The sequence below is a fragment of the Convolutriloba macropyga genome, chromosome 1 (assembly GCF_964194025.1).
Source record: "Convolutriloba macropyga chromosome 1, txConMacr16.3, whole genome shotgun sequence".
NCBI classification, from domain to species: Eukaryota; Metazoa; Xenacoelomorpha; order Acoela; family Convolutidae; genus Convolutriloba; species Convolutriloba macropyga.
Window position 1 is genome coordinate 34182924 of NC_134468.1, and position 16029 is coordinate 34198952.

The 16029-nt window shown below is 34.4% G+C and overlaps 1 protein-coding gene across 6 annotated transcripts in view; it reads right to left on the reverse strand.

Moving 5' to 3' along the window:
- Positions 1 to 476: 476 nt before the first annotated feature.
- LOC142338099 (uncharacterized) overlaps positions 477 to 16029 on the reverse strand; it is a 54059-nt gene continuing 38506 nt past the window's right edge. For 2 of the 6 annotated variants that reach the window (XM_075387751.1, XM_075387758.1), the window contains exons 2-3: positions 3824 to 4101; positions 477 to 1960 (exon numbers count right to left, since the gene is read on the reverse strand). In XM_075387751.1, the coding sequence (XP_075243866.1) occupies positions 868 to 1960; positions 3824 to 3996 (1266 nt within the window). In that variant the 5' untranslated portion in view covers positions 3997 to 4101 and the 3' untranslated portion in view covers positions 477 to 867. Of the gene's footprint in view, positions 1961 to 3823; positions 4102 to 4741; positions 4943 to 5535; positions 6138 to 7099; positions 7364 to 8021; positions 8119 to 16029 lie in introns of those variants that run through there. The other 4 variants (XM_075387764.1, XM_075387740.1, XM_075387745.1 and 1 more) reach the window with 4 other exon arrangements.

The window sequence follows — 16029 nt, forward strand, 5'->3', positions numbered from 1 at the left end:
GACGAATGCTTATCTTGTAAGATTCTCTCAGAAAATCTTGTAAGACGATGCATCCTCTCGTAAGATTCTGACAGAATCTTGCAAGATCTTACCAGATAACCATCCGTAGCTCACTCGGGTTGCCATTAATTTAAAACGATGAAAATGCCATACAGCATGTATCAAGCAGTTTGTGAAAACACACACAAAGTGAAAAATATGCAATTAACCCAGAAAGCAACTGTCTAACCTTAGCTTAAAGTCGAAAAAAGTCTTGAATAACAAGAAAGAAGGGTAATGAAACAAGTTAGAAGCTTAAGAAATTAGGAGAAGTTATGATGTAATGATGAAAATTAGACTTGCAGGTTAAAAGATACATTTTAGAATCCACCTCTGGTCCAGTCCTCATTCATTATAAATGCTGCTTAGAATCCCCCAATAACAGTTTCGAATTCGTGGCCTAAAAATTTCACAATTTCAAGGATTTAAAAGATCAATAAGATTTAAACGTTTTTTCATTGACTGCTGGAACATACTACCTGATTTTCGACATTATAATATTAATTGAGTTAAATTTACAATAATTATATTGCATATCAACTACAAACTGCAGAAAGGTATTATCAAAACATTACAAATAATCAGCTATTATAATTCAAAAACTTTCATTCCTTTTCAAAAACTCTACTTTTCGGATGTGGAAGTTAATTAACATTAAACATCACTGCTGTTCTACTCAGAGCAAAAGTTGTTTCAAGTTTCATTTTTAATGCTTCGTTTTTGATCGCTTTCGGTTTCTTTCCGATAATGCAAAAAGGTCAAAATAGTACCATGAGTAAAACCAGTTGTAAAAAATGTTCGAAAGTTTGACCTTGAAGTTACAAATAATCAAACATGAAATTCACCGTCATTCGGCCAATTCTGGTTTTCGTCAATTTCGTGAGGTTCGTGTTGCTCTGAGATGCTATAGGGCATATTCTTCTGACGCTCGGGAGAATTCAAAGTTGGAATTTGGGTATCGAACGGGCAACCGTCTATTGACTGGTATTCCCTAGACAGAGGCCGGAATTTAACCTGCTTTGGGGGGCTTGGGCTCGCTTTCGCAGGTTTGTGTGTAGGGTTGCTCATAGCTCCGTTTTGCGGACCATATAAATTTAAAGGTGAGCTCAAAACATGTTTCGGCGATGAGTCATTGTGCGAGTTCAGATTTAACTCTTTCTGCCGATTTGAAGCTTTAGCAGAGTCGTATTTAGATTGGCTACGTTTGGAATAACAGTATCTGTTGGATACGAAAAGAATAACAGCGAATAGAATAATAGCTATTAATACAACAGATAGAATGATAATCAAAACTAATGTTGCTTTCGAAGGTTGGTCTCGATAGGAACTCCCAGTTGGTGGGTGAACAGATTTCCCCTGGGGAACCGACGCGACAGTTTGGGTGATCGGACAAAATTTCTCCGTTTCAAATTCGGGAATTTGTCGTAAAATGCCGTCTGCATCTTCGCATTGTAACTTGATTTCAATACCGGAATCGAAACATAATTTAAGCGCTTTGATCGATTCTGTCAAGTTACACGAACAGTTAAATTTGTTCCCATTTAAGTCGAGAGTTTTCAAGCTTTTAGCCATCGAACAGAAAATCTCTTTGAACTCTAAATTTGAAATTTGCGTATTTGAAAGCTTGAATGTTTGCAGCGATGTGAAATAGTCAAATGGAGAGCCGTCGATAACCTCCAAGTTAGGAGCTGAAATTTCTAAGTTTTCAACGGTATCCAAAAAGCGGAGTTTCTCGCGATAGGAGTCGGAATTGAGAGATGATTCGGAAATGTTTAGTTGGGCTTTCGTTACTCGGTACCTTTCGTCGGGTTCTCTGTACTGGTCTTGAGCCCCCTCGTCGTTGTTAATGAGGAAAAAGTGACTCTGAATAGGCATTTGAGTGTTGCATGTGTATTCGGAATGGAAGTCATTTTTGAATAAACTAAAACATAACAGTACTTAGGTGAAGCTAGCATAGAAATGTGAAAAATTTGTTCCCGCTCGCATTTATTGAAATGATGATCGTTTTGAGAGAAGTGCCGTGCAAAAGCAAAGCTTGCCATCTGGCGTTCTTAAAATCTTAACATCTGTTTCAAAACAATGATTGTCACCCTCTAGATGTGACTTTTTGTTAATTAATCATAAAAAAAAGAACTCTTTCCATCAAAAACTTAAACATGAGTACAAAATTCACCAAAGTAATTGTAAAAAAACCATTGAGTCAACCGATATCGCAAAAAGCAACAACCATTAAATTGTCTATTATATATTCATCAAAATGCGTTCGTGATTCCCTAATTAATTTAAAAAATCAATCACAAATAAATTAACTAAATCATAAAACATACCCAGACAAGTCTTGAATTACAATTCAAAAAATTTCTTCGATAAAAACAAAAGAAAGACTCCAAAATTTGCATAATAAAACGAACAAAAAACAAAAAAGAAATTCAAAGAATTTCAGAGCTTAAATGGCGCAAGCGACAAAACATGTTCCGATAAACTTCACAGTTCTGAGATTTGAGATTTTTCCACAGTCTACTATTTTTCTCTATTTCTCTTTTTTTATCTAGTGCTCTGACGTGGCTGATGTCAAAATTGTTTAAAATTGGCTTCTTGTTATTTTCAAATTTTGTCAAAAAGCGAGAACAAGTTTTCTGAAAATCACAGCGACCCTGTATATCTGAAATTATTTGAACTGTAAAAATTACTACCCGGGTCATAATGAAAAAGTATATGAGCACAAAACGATAGGATTTCTCAGTCTGTATTTTTACTACGAACATATTATGATCATGTCACCTCTCACCATTAAAAGAAAATTTTAGGATAAAATGAAATCTGTACAGAGAAAATACATCTTTGGATTTTTGAACTTAGATTAAACTGTTCAGAAGTAGTTTGCACTCTTTCTTATCACTGATCAGCATTCATGTCATAGTAAAAAAAAGTTTTTGATAAAAAACCTCTACTGTTTGCAAATTTTGGGCGTTTTTAAGAATTTTCAAACTGCATTATGAGTTATATAGGAACAGAGACAGAGAAAGGGATCAAAACAAGCCAAATTATTTTTTAAAAAATGTTGTCTGAGCTTATTCTGCGAAGTATTTGAGCAAAAAGCCCTTAGATTACTATATAAACAGTACTTTCACTATTGATATTTCATGAATCGGTACTGGTTTACCATGACGCGAGGGTCCCAGTACTGATTTGATTTGACAATCTATTGCGGAATAATTGAGCATCAAAACTTATCGCAATTTTTTTTAACGGAATAAATTCCGCTGAAAAATAATTGCTCAGTCCAACTTCAATCTTTAACCGGAATTTCGCCGTTGCTCAGAAATTTATTTTTTGTAAATTTTAAAATACGTATTGTTATGGGATTTTTTGGTTTTCATTCTGCAGAAAACCTGGTGGAAATATTTAATTGCCCTGTCAATTTTTTTCTGCATGTATTTTTGTAGCCATTTGCTGTGACTTCAATGAGAAGTAAAGTGTGATTTTCTTACTATTGCGAGAATCTTTATCCTCCTTAAGCTAACTTACAACAAATGGATCTTAAGTTCAAGAGCTAACTTCAATGTTCAATTGTAGAGATCATTTGCTCAATAACTGAAAATTGAGTATTATTTGGAAGAAAAATTTAGATTTTGCCTTTCACATATAATTTATGGGCTTGGTTATCAATCTATGCTGTTACTAAAAAATACACAAGCTACTGCGGCGTGGCTTCTATTCTGTGCACTGTTTTTTACCATAATTTAAACAAATTTTGCAAAAAAATAAACAGTGTTAGACTTACGTGAAAGAACTTTTCACACTGCATTGTTGAGTTTGTTGTTGACTTGACTGCGAGGTAAACAACAAGCAGCATAATAGAAGAAACGCCAGTTTCTGTCGGCACTCCATATTCCAAAATGCCAGGTTCGGTTGCACAGAATATGACAGGTAGCCAAAACAGGTGCCGGCGGTCATTTCACTGTTTTGATTCACACTTCTCCCGGATTTGTTTTCTTAGCCTCAGTTGTTCAGTTATGGGGTAAACAGTGGGCTAGTCAAACTCCTCTAGTCAATATCGGGCTAAAATAAATGTGTTTTGAGTTTATCAATGTCAAAATCCTGCAACTTTATCGCATTAAAACTGCGCTCCGATCTTCCCCTACGTCACAGGAGTTATAATAAAGTTAACGCTAACCAATTGTATTAACCAGTGGTTATAAGTAATAGAGGTAAGAGTTTAGGTTATGAGTTAAATTGATTTAAAGGCGGGGGCTGAACTGGGATTGAACAAAAAGCAAAGGGAATGAAATATTCCCGGTTTCGATTTTAATCTGTCAATTCCTTTGTTTTGACAGGACGTTGTTGGATATTTAACTGGGGAAAATCCCTTTTGATTTGCTATTTGAGTTCTGATTTTAATACAAAATACATAAAAGGGCAATTAAAAAGGACTGGAATTTTTCGGCAGGTATTGAAAGTTGTCGCCAGAACTAATTGAGCAAAGTTGCTGTTAATATGATTAAAGTTTCTCATTAAAATTTTGAAAAATAAAAAAGCACTGGTTCATATTAATAGTTATTAATTATTTGATATTTACAACATACCAGATCTATCATAAGTGCAACCGATTAATCAATTTAACTTTTCTAGTTGGCTGTTTTTCCTGTGAAAAGATCTTGTTAGAAAAAGTTTTACTCAATGAAAACATATGATAACTTACCTTGTACGAGAATTTAATATAAATTGTGCTTTTAAGATAGCAAGATTAAAATCAGTGTACAAATCAAAGTTCCCGCTTCAGTTTTTTTCGCAGTTAAAATGCTAAATTCACTTATAACCAATCACTACCACTACTAACACAATAGAGACAAAATTGCAGCATTTACACAGATCGCGTTTTACTCGCTGCGCGAAAATCAAAAATGAGCGATGCTGAATAAAATCCCTGAAAGCTCGCCCGCAAGGTAGAACCCCTCCAAAGTATTTAATACCCCCGCTAAACCCCCTCCCCTCCCCATCACAAGGCAGGGCTCCCATTGTTGCAATCAAGAGGCTATATGTTAATATTGAAGGCACAAGAGAAGAATGGAGAAGAAATAGCGTCTAATAGATTTTTACCTTTAGGACTCGAGGTATAGCTAGCCTAGTGCTATATGTGCACGCTCTGAGCTTGAGTCTGAATTAATTTGGCTTGCCCAGTACTATTTCGGCAAGTCGCAGCGGGCCACCGTCGCTAGCAAGCGTAATTTGCGGCTATTGTTCTATTTCATTTGTGGCCTTATTGTGTATGTGTAAAGCTCTGATTTCATTACTGCACTCAGGCAAAAAATTCAATTTTGGACCACGACACGCAATCTCATCAAAAAGACAAAAAAATCAGAAAAGCGTAAAATCAACAAAAAATTTAAAAAAATAAAAAATGAATTTGGAACGCAAACTTAATGTCCAGTTTAAGCTCTATTAAAAAAATGACCTGTAATAAATGTAAAATTTAAGGGAAAACAATTATTTTACCTCCATTTATGTAGGAATTTTGTCCGTTTTTAAGGATTTTTGTCATTATTCACAATTCTTGTTCCTGTTTTCAGTTCTTTGCTCAAAAATTAGGTGCTGAATAACGGTTGAAAATTTCATTTGAGGGTTGTTGGAAGAAATTTGGTGAAAAAATTCAGTGCACGAACGGGTTTTTTGAGGCTCTATGCCTCCGCACCAAATCTGGGGGGATTACTGGCAGAAGAAGAGGGTATTAACGTAGCTAGATTTGAGCTTCAAGCGCGGGTAACATTTCACAGAATCGGGGAAAATGTAATAAAAGAGGCCGCTAATCTTATTAATTGATTGTTAGAGCAACATTCAAAAGGGGAAACTCGAATGGATTTGATATTGGAAAAAACTGGGAAAGACATATAGGAAAAATGGGAGTAAAAATATCCTTAAGTTACCATAAGAATTGAAAAATTCTGCAGTCTTTTTGGCGCTTGGTTGGCTAAAATTGGGTATAAGAATGTTAAAACCCTGCCGTGATTTGTTACCTGAGCTGTTGGCTTTGATCTATCATTAGCAGGAATAATGGATCGGGGGAGCTTCGGCTGATTAAAGGGGCGAAGTGGGGAAAACAGGGGAGGTGCATGGGTGGGGATCAAAACAAACCGGAATAAAGAGAGATCGAATAATTGCAATTGCGATACTTAGCTCAGATTTTTTTCCTAATTAGATCTGTGATCTCTCTCCTCTTGTGGCCTCTACAACTTACCACAATCACCTAGAAAATCATGAAATCTCTGAAAACTTGAAATTTTGTGACTGAAGTGTTGAGAGATCTTTTTCTGTTCACGTTGTGTTTGCTTTCAAATTGGAGACACTAATTTTTCGCACATTTTGCATTGAACACATATTTTGAAAAAATCACTCACACTTTTTGTTTTCACAAATTACTTTTTAAGAACTAAGAAAAACGGAATCACTTAAATTGCAGATGAGAAAAGGCTAAAATCTAGGGAAAATTAAGGCAATTAAGAAAATGTTAAATTTAATCGTTAGAAAGACCTAATTTACAATTTTTCCACAACATTGGAAAGTATCAAAATTTGCTAAAAGTATGAATTTGTGTCGAATTAAATTGTTGAAAAAATATTTAAGAAGCTACAATGTGTTTAAAAAGCGAAGACATGGTTTCACATTGAATGTTGTAAACCTATAACAGTATCAGCTCATTTGCTCATTGCATAATGGCAAGTTGAAACTACTGATAAACAAATGCTTAAGCTAGTGGTGATCTAATGTTGCAGAAAAGCAAATGTATTCATAGTTTTTAAAAGTGATAATGACTAATGACCAAAAAATATCTGCCCACTTTTAGGGAAATAATCTTCAGATGTTGATTCAAATAAAGGAAACAATTCTCTTCTTTCATGTGTGTCAATCAATTTTCAAAAATTACCCCCCCCCCCCACACACACACACACAACCACACACAACCACACACACACACCTCGCAGATATGTTCGAACGTGAATGTCTGAATCAGATAAGCTGAATCTTCAAGTCAAAACAAAGGCAATTCATGACAGTTACAAACCTTTAGAGGAAACTGCTCATCAGAAATATTGGTTTATAATGCCAATATCTGTTCAGTTATTAATACGACGACCAAATGATTCGGCATTCCAGGCCCAATCCATAACCAAATGAATATTTTAATAATTACTAATCATCCTAACGATATAACCCAAAAATCACTGCGTCTCAAAATAGAAAGAAGCCTTGTTAGACTCAAAAAAGGGACGATAGCAAACAGTAAATTTGGAGCTTCAAGCTATAGATTGAATATTGACCTATTTGGTTGTGATGACAAAATTAGATCGGCCTCAAAACACTGGCCTTATTGTGGACTGAATATAGTGGGCTGTTCGGGACCAGAGCCGGTTGGTTTGGCAAATTTGCATAGTGCTCTGCAGATATAGTGCTTGTCTTTGATAAGAGGTCACCCAAGTGACTATTTTGACTGTGTGTTGAGTACTTAGAGTCAGGATTGGAATTAGAGATCATTGAAGTATATATTTTGCATGATATGCGTGTGTCGTTTAATGCTTTCCGTGTCAAATTAGAGATTTGTGAATTGATGACGAATTATGATGGATGATCCAAAGTTGATGTGAAAATAAGAAACCGATTCAAAATGAATAGATTTAAAAGTGCTTTCAATATTTTAACAGTATGATGAAAAGTTATTCACGCTATTTCAGTTCTTACGCAATTCAGACAGAGTTTTCCTGTATTAGCTTTGTGTTGATCTGAAGAGGTTTCAAAAATTCACGATCAAGAAACTAACATAAAAATTACACTCAGCTGTTTTAATTTTTCATCAAAAGTCATTTTTTAAATTAAAATACGGTGATAGCATTTTGTAAGTCGATTATTATATTTATTACATCAGAGTTTCAAAATTATTACGCAATAGATTTTATCGAAAAACTTACCCAATTTATAAATGTACTTACCGCGATCCAATTCAATCGCAAATAGCTTGTTTGTTTCAAATGTTTTCAATTATTGTCAAGTTGTCGCAATTTTTTGCAGATGATTTTTGATTATGAACAAATACAAAATGATGGTTTTATTCAACCACGACAGCAAAGAGCAATTTTGTAAATTTTTATTTAATTTAATAAAAATTATCCTATTAACCTAATAACCCATCACACCAAATTCACTTGTTTGAACTTCCAAAATAGGACAACCGTGTTATTCAATGGTGCTAATTGACAATAGAGAAACCCCAAAATGACAATACACTCTTTAATTAACCCTCAATAAGCCTCATCAATACACATACCTTTAGGCCTCAAAATTAGTCATATTTCGGACATTCCAATCCTCAAAAGACTTCCAAAATTGGACTTAAAAAGAGATAAAGTCCAGTTTTTAGTTGTCCGGGGAGATTTCTTAACACGGATTACATCATGGTTTATTGCTTTAAATGAAGATTTTTAACTAAGTCTAAGATGTAATAGAATTATTGATTCAATTTTTATTTCATGCGATGCGGCTAGCTGTATAAGAGCGGGGGGGGGGGGGTTAAGGGTTATGGGCTTAGAATGAGACTGGGTCAATTATGGGCTCTATTTGCAATGTGTCTCTACTAGTTTTGCTGTCCCCTTGAGGCAGGGATCTCTTTGAGGAAGAGAAACGAAGCATGACTGGGAATAATTCATAGTTGTCCACTGACGCATAAAACGAGGCTTTTATCTTCCCAGTTACATATCGCAGTTTACAATGTCACAATTAGTCAGTCAATCTGAACAATCTACAGAAGCACCCAATCATGTGAAACAAAAGACCAAGTAAAGCATTTTACATAGTTCATGTAAAGGGGTAGAGCCAACCCAGCTTAGTTAAAAGCCTACCCCCAATTTGGTATGGTTCTTCCAATCCTCAATAGACTTGAATAATTTCAGTGATTTTTACATGGACAGCAAAATGTAGCAGACTGCATTGTTTTGAGTGTTAAGAGGCTAGGCTAAAATGTTGTGTCTTAAAAACTTAACTAATAATCGGTTTGAAGGTCTTAATATGCTAGACATGACATGACAGCATGACACAAACAATAAATATTTGAAAATCAAGAAATCTGCTGGAATTTTTAAAGCTATGCAAAAAGTGTTACATTTCATTTTGGGTGAACATATTTATGCTAAGAAAAAGAATAACTGCCATTTGGCATGTTTTCTTTTCAAAAAGACTAACAAAGTCCAAGAACAACGCATTATTCGTCTATTTTTCGATTTTGCTAGGTGAAATCTAAAAAATGTCTGCTCATAATTACAATATACAGCTAGCACTAAGAACCCTCCAACCTAATTTTTCCGACGCAAATTTCTATCAATTATGGGAATCGAGATATAATTTACTCAAATTTGTGTCCTTTTTTAAGCGGCCCAGATTTTAGGTATCTTCTCAATATCTCTAGCAATGTACACACTAACAATAGCTCAACCCATTTTATGTTAAACATATTGATTAGACACGACTCAGGTCGATTTAAGCCCCAGAATACCTGTGAAAACAACCCCTTCAATCCAATCAGTGACTCATTCCTATCCTCCGTACTGAATATCCAACCCCCTTCGGACAGGGAATCCCTCATAGTGTCAATATTGGTACTGGAATTTATCTAACTGACACAACCAGTTACACTATCTGTCTGTTAAAGCCCCCCTACCAAAATCCATTTGGGCTGCAAAAGGAGCTAAGCTGCGGCTATTTTATCAGTTTGCCCTAATGCTGTGCATTAGCATGTATAAGATAAGTGGGGAGGGCGTTTGGTCAAATGTAAGCGCGCAAAGTGACCAATTGAAGCAATTGATGATGGAAAGTTTGTGGATGAAAAATTGAAAACCGTACATGGAAATTTTTTTTGAAAATCTTTTGCTTCAGTATTTCTGTTTTATTAAGTTCATGCTCATGACGTATAAAAAAACTGAATCTAAAATTAGTATATTTCATGCAATAATTTAGAGTATGAAAAAAATGATGAGACAATATTTAAAAAAAAACAATACACTTCATTGACAAACGTAAACACTGAATTTTCAACTTAGTAGTACATGGACTATTTTTGTAGAGCAATTCAATCAACAATATATTTTTGTTCAGCTCAATTTAATATGAATTGCTAAAAAGCTATAAAATCAAATTGCTTCATTTTCTATAAATTTGAGAAGCCTACGTCCTGAGTTTTCCGTGAGCAGAACATGGATGTCCAGGAAAAACTTTTTCACGATGTATCCAATCCAGCGATTCTTGCCGCGAATTCCAGGAATCTTACCAGTTCTTGAAAAAATTAAGGGAAACTGGAGAATTAGAAGATTTCCCGGAAAAATAATTGGAAAACTAAGGAATTTTGATATTTACCGGAAAACTCGAGAATACTTACACAATCTTACAATCCTCAGAAAGTTTGCCAGCAAGATCCCCGGATCTTAAGATTTTCGGGATTCAATGCACTGGAACCTTAACTTATAAAGTTCTTGAAATCACAAATCAAAATTACGTTGAAAAAAAGCAAACTTAATCGAAGTATATAGATTTCACCTGCTCAATAACCCATGAAAGCTTACCCGGGTTGGGCTCTCTTGTTTTCTCTATTCATAGAAAATCCATCGATGGGAAAAATCGGATTTTTACTGGATCATAGAAAATCCATCGATGGAACTTCACTGGGTCATAGAAAACCCGTCGATGGCATTTCACTCGGCCATAGAAATTCAATCGATGGGTTTTCTATGGGTCGTAAAAACCATCACAATCGGTCCCAAAAACTTCAAAAATAGGTCCAAAAACAGTGAAATTGGTCGGAAAAACAATCAAAATCGGTCCCAAAAACATCAGAAATAGGTCCGAAAATAGTTTAAAATGATTGGAAAAACCATCAAATTTGGTCCCAACAACGGCAAAAATAGGTTTGAAAAACTTTGAGTTTGGTCGGGAAATAGCATCAAAAACTTTTAACTGCGCACGTTTTGACTATCTCCATCCACGCAGAAATCTCTATCCGGATGATCAGACTGCAACAACGGGGAAACAGAGTATAAAAGAACCTCCACCCCAGCTAAAGCCCCACCCATATTGGGTTCAACATTTATTTACTTGTTATGTTGAGTGGATTCAGTGGTCGGATCAAAACTAAAGGCACGTTACAATATTTCAACTCCATGTGAGGTTGAATATTATTTCATTCAAATTTTTCTGTAAAAAAATTTTAACTTTATTTGCATGAAAAAAACTATCATCCATCAATGTGTACATGAAAAAACTATGTTCCATCGATGATTTTTTGAAATTACTATGTTTCATCTTTAAGAAATATCTATGGCCCATTGATGGGATTCACTGGGAGTCCAACCCGGGACGCAAAATCGCCAATAATAAAATTGTCGGATGTATGCTTTTCTGTTGTTATAGAAGTTATAAAAATGATCCTGGTCACTGATTCTTTACAAAAACAGAAGGAAACTAAAAAAATGGAATATTCCTGGTAATGCTATCAAAAACAGAAAGTAGACATGTGAAGTTGTAACTTAAGAGCTATTGGATTTTTAACAATAAACAAGTAAATGTCTGCTATAAAATAATTAACATAATACGGATCTAAAAAACTTAGCGTCTAAATAACCCCATTTTGAACATACATCAATTGAGACTTGAAAAAACATGAACAAACTTTGAAAAGAGGACTCCATCTTGCTGCGTAAATCATTTACATTATTCTGTTTCTTGCTAAATTTGGCGGAAGGCTGATTTGAGATGAAACAAGATTGCTTTGTATATTTAATTTCAACTACACATAGTTCACGCACAGAGAAAATAGAGAAATTGAATTTAAGTATTTCTGGAAAAAGGTTCGGATAAGAGGTAAACATAATAAAAATTTGAACAGAGCAAGCACAGTAAAAAATTATTTGAATTTTTTAGGCATAAATAATTGCAATTTTACATCAATCAGTCAGCGTCGCAGTATCAAGTGCACTTATCATTTAGTTGCGGGCAATTAGGCCATCAGAACCAATTTTAGAAAAATCAAACCACTGAGCGCGTCTTTTCAAATTATCATGTTTGCCTATGATAACGGAAATTGCAGCAAGCTTGAAAGTGTCGAATAAAGAGTAATAACAATCAGCAAAAGAGTATTAAACTATTGTGAGGTCTCAAGATTCAAATATATAAAAATCTTGGCGAACGCAAAGGAAGCCGAAGTAAAAGTAAGCCGACAGAAAAGCAAGCCGAAAGTTATGTAATAGTTATGTAATCTATCAAAAATAATACATTGTTAGCCGTTACAATCAATACTGGGCGTAGTATTATAGTGCATAATGTATTCCAATGCACCAAAGAAACAAAAATACGTCAAAATACGTCCGCTGTGGGATGTAATCCGGAAACCGCGGGCCGGTTATCGCGGCGAATCCACAACGCGCACGAAGTGCGCCCACCGGCCCGCCAGGGACAACTTAAAATACGGGTATCCCAAAATTTTTCGGCTTACTTGACCTCATTTTTAAAATTCGGCTTGCTTGCCTATCGGCTTGCTTGACCACCACCAAAAATCTTGAGCTACAGAAAAACTTGACCGCCAAAAAACTTGACTTAAACTTCTAATACCCCAATGAAGGCATTGTTGAAGTATAGAAAACGCGTAATTACTGACGACTATTTCTTAGCCGGAACTTGAATAGCAAACTATATAAAAGACGACAGGAAAAAAGTTATTTATGAAGTTCTTGACCCGAATAATGTTACCAAATGCCCAATAGCCCATCAGTTGATCTGGAAAACTGTCATCGTGAAATGGATTCATCCCAAACAAATAATGGGGCTGTGTTGAACTTCCTAGAGATGGTTCGATACCGAATAAATCCGGAAATAGCTTTATCAGGAAAGACAAAAAATTTTCAAGCAAATATGAAAATCTATAATTTTGCTAGTGGAATGATTTTTTTTTGCGCTCCGCATTAGTATTAAGTTCTCACTTGCCATAGAAATTCAAAAAATGGTTAGTTTTGGTTTGTCAGAAAAGTTGATTGTGAGAAAAAGTAAAGAAACGTTTGGCAAAAGGCAGCAAAACTTGGGCTAAATAACTGTGAATTAAATTCTAAAAGCATAAATTATCCTAAAACTTGAGAATTTGGAACTCTAGGGGTGTTGAAAAGGGTGTCGAAAAAGATGTTCTTTATAATTGGCAAAGCCGTCTTTGGTTTCTGGATTATCGCAAAAGACTTTGCTTAGAAAATTAATAAGAGTCAAATGGTTATACTTTTTTTGTTTACAGGTGTTACGTGATGTTGATTGGAGAGGATCAGAAACTGGACAGCAGTTTTTTAGGAATGAAAAAGTTTTACTCATTAACAGAAGAAATGGAGCCTTGCATTTTTGGGACCTGTATTTTACAAAAACATTTCAAATTTAAGCCACATAAGAAAATATGAGATGGCCCCAAAAAATCAGTAAAAGATGGAAAAAGAGGGTCTTCCACTCATAACAATATTCATTTTTAATCATGAACTCCAATGAAGTACCAAAAACAACCTCTTTCATATGTATGTGAAACCAAAAAAAGTTTACCGAAAATAATCTCTTTCATATGTATGTGAAAGATACAGCCTTCTTCATATATATATTTTCTGACACAATCGATTGAACTCACTTTTATATAACATTAAGGAGCTACAATTCTTCCCAAAACTAGTTTGTTCGTGATAATTTTTTTGCCCGAAAATACTCTCTTTCATATGTATGTGAAACCGAAAATACTCTGCCGAAAATAATCTCTTTCATATGTATGTGAAAGATACACCCCTCTTCCTATATGTTTTTTCTGACACAATCGATTGAACTCACTTTTATGTGACATTAAGGAGCTACAAATCTTCCCAAAATTAATTTGTTCGTGATAATTTTCTTGCACTTAAGTAGCGAAGCATTTTACTGGAGTTATTTCAAGCTATTTTTTCAGCATTAGTTTACCACTGAACGCGTCTTTTCAAATTATCATGTTTGCTTATGATAACGGAATTTGCAGCAAGCTTGAAAGTGTCGAATTAAGGTTAATAACAATCAGCAAAAAAGTATAAAACTATTGTGAGGTCTCAAGATTCAAATAAATAAAAATCTTGAGGTAAAGAAAAACTTGACCACAAAAAATTTTGACTTGAACTTTTAATTCCCCAATGTAGGCATTGTTCAAGTGTAGAAAACCCGTAATTACTGACGACTATTTTCTATGTCATATTTAGAGCTTAACAAAACTGATCAAAAACAAATGAGTAGAGTATATCTGTTTAGTTGGGCAGAATACTACAAACTATTGATTTTCATTGCAACTTTGTGTTTTCGGCCTGCGTAGAAATTTGGCACCTTGGCAAGGTTCTTTATTATTCCCAGACTTCTTAAAATTTCAAATAACAAATCTTGTTTAAGCAAATTTGCGAAAAATACATTGCTTCTCAAAATATAAAAAGTTTAAAAAGTTTAAAAAAAGTGTTTTCTGGTAGTCTTTTGTGTATTTCTACAATTTTTTAGAAAAGTTAGAATTTTTTTGGTCATGCATAGAGCAAAAAAGAAAAACATTCAAAATCTGCTTAACAGTAGAATTAACACCAAACCAAAAAAAGTAAAAATTGTGTATTAATAGGATGTTCAGAAAATTATACTAAAACGTTGCTAAAACGTTTGGTTTTAACAGTGAGTCTTTAGTAACTATTACCATTTTACCTATAGTTTTTTCTGCAATTTTAGCATTAGTTTTCTATAAATTAATCATTTTTTTGTTTTTCTAAAAAAGTTCGGAAAGCGGATATGTCAGATGCTAACAGCAGTAAAAAATCATCTATTTTTCTGAGTTCCTTCTTTCACTATTACTCCGTACTTACAAAAAATCAGTTACGTCAGACACATCTCATGCGATCCCTTCGTACGATCTTCATATATTTACTAAGATATCGTCAGTGATTCTGTTATTATTGAGAAAACGCCAATTATTGGGAGCTAACATATGGTCCTTGTAGGAAATAGGGTGCCTAAAAAGAGAAGGCAATTAGAAAATTGTGATTGCAGGGAGCGCATGGTATGACTACAGTATAAAAACAAAAAAATATGAAATTTTTTTGCTTGAGTACAAGGAAGTCATGTATGACCATTCAGCGATAATTGTTCCGACCCCTCTTGAGGGGGGGGGAAGGAACTATATACTCAAATGGTTTTTTTTGACAGTCAATTTCGGCCGATCGATATATTCATCGTAGAGAGTTGAGACTGGTATCATTAAAAGCTTGTCCAGCGTAGAATATGGAATTAAAAACATTTTTTTAATTTCCTTTTTTACAGGGAGTTACCGAGGTTTAAACTTTTGAGAAAATAGAATGAGTTCCGTTGATTTTATTTACCTTTTTCGGAATTTTGACAGAAAAATTTCGCCAACTTTGCTAAAATTGTTAGATTTTTTTAAGAAAGCCTTGTTGATTTTATTTTTAAGGACATAAAACTGTGGGCTATTTCTATTAATTTTTTTGTCAAAAAATTTGGCTAAATATTTCAAAATCCAGACTTTTTCATCTAAAACAGAACAAATTAAGAATCTTCAGTCCAATTTGATTAAAATTGCAGGAAGTGCACAACCAAACACCACTAACACAATCTTCGTAGACTCAAAAGCGGGCTTTGTCTCCTGCAAATTCTGTTGCAAGTGCTCCGTAATCAAAACTTTTCTGCTGATTCCAAAGGGGGCAATTGCTACTTCAACATCCGTTGAGAGTGCTCTGTAATTAAAACTTTGTCGTTTTTTGCTAAATTTACTCTTTGAATATCAAAATCGCAGCATTTAATTTTGAATTTTTAACTAACAAAACATCTATATCCGTGACATTCGAAAAATTAAGTCTTCTGAATGTACAAAAAGCATTAGTTTTGGACCATTCTTGGACTGTTACAATCCAAAAATAGTTTGGGTTGTAA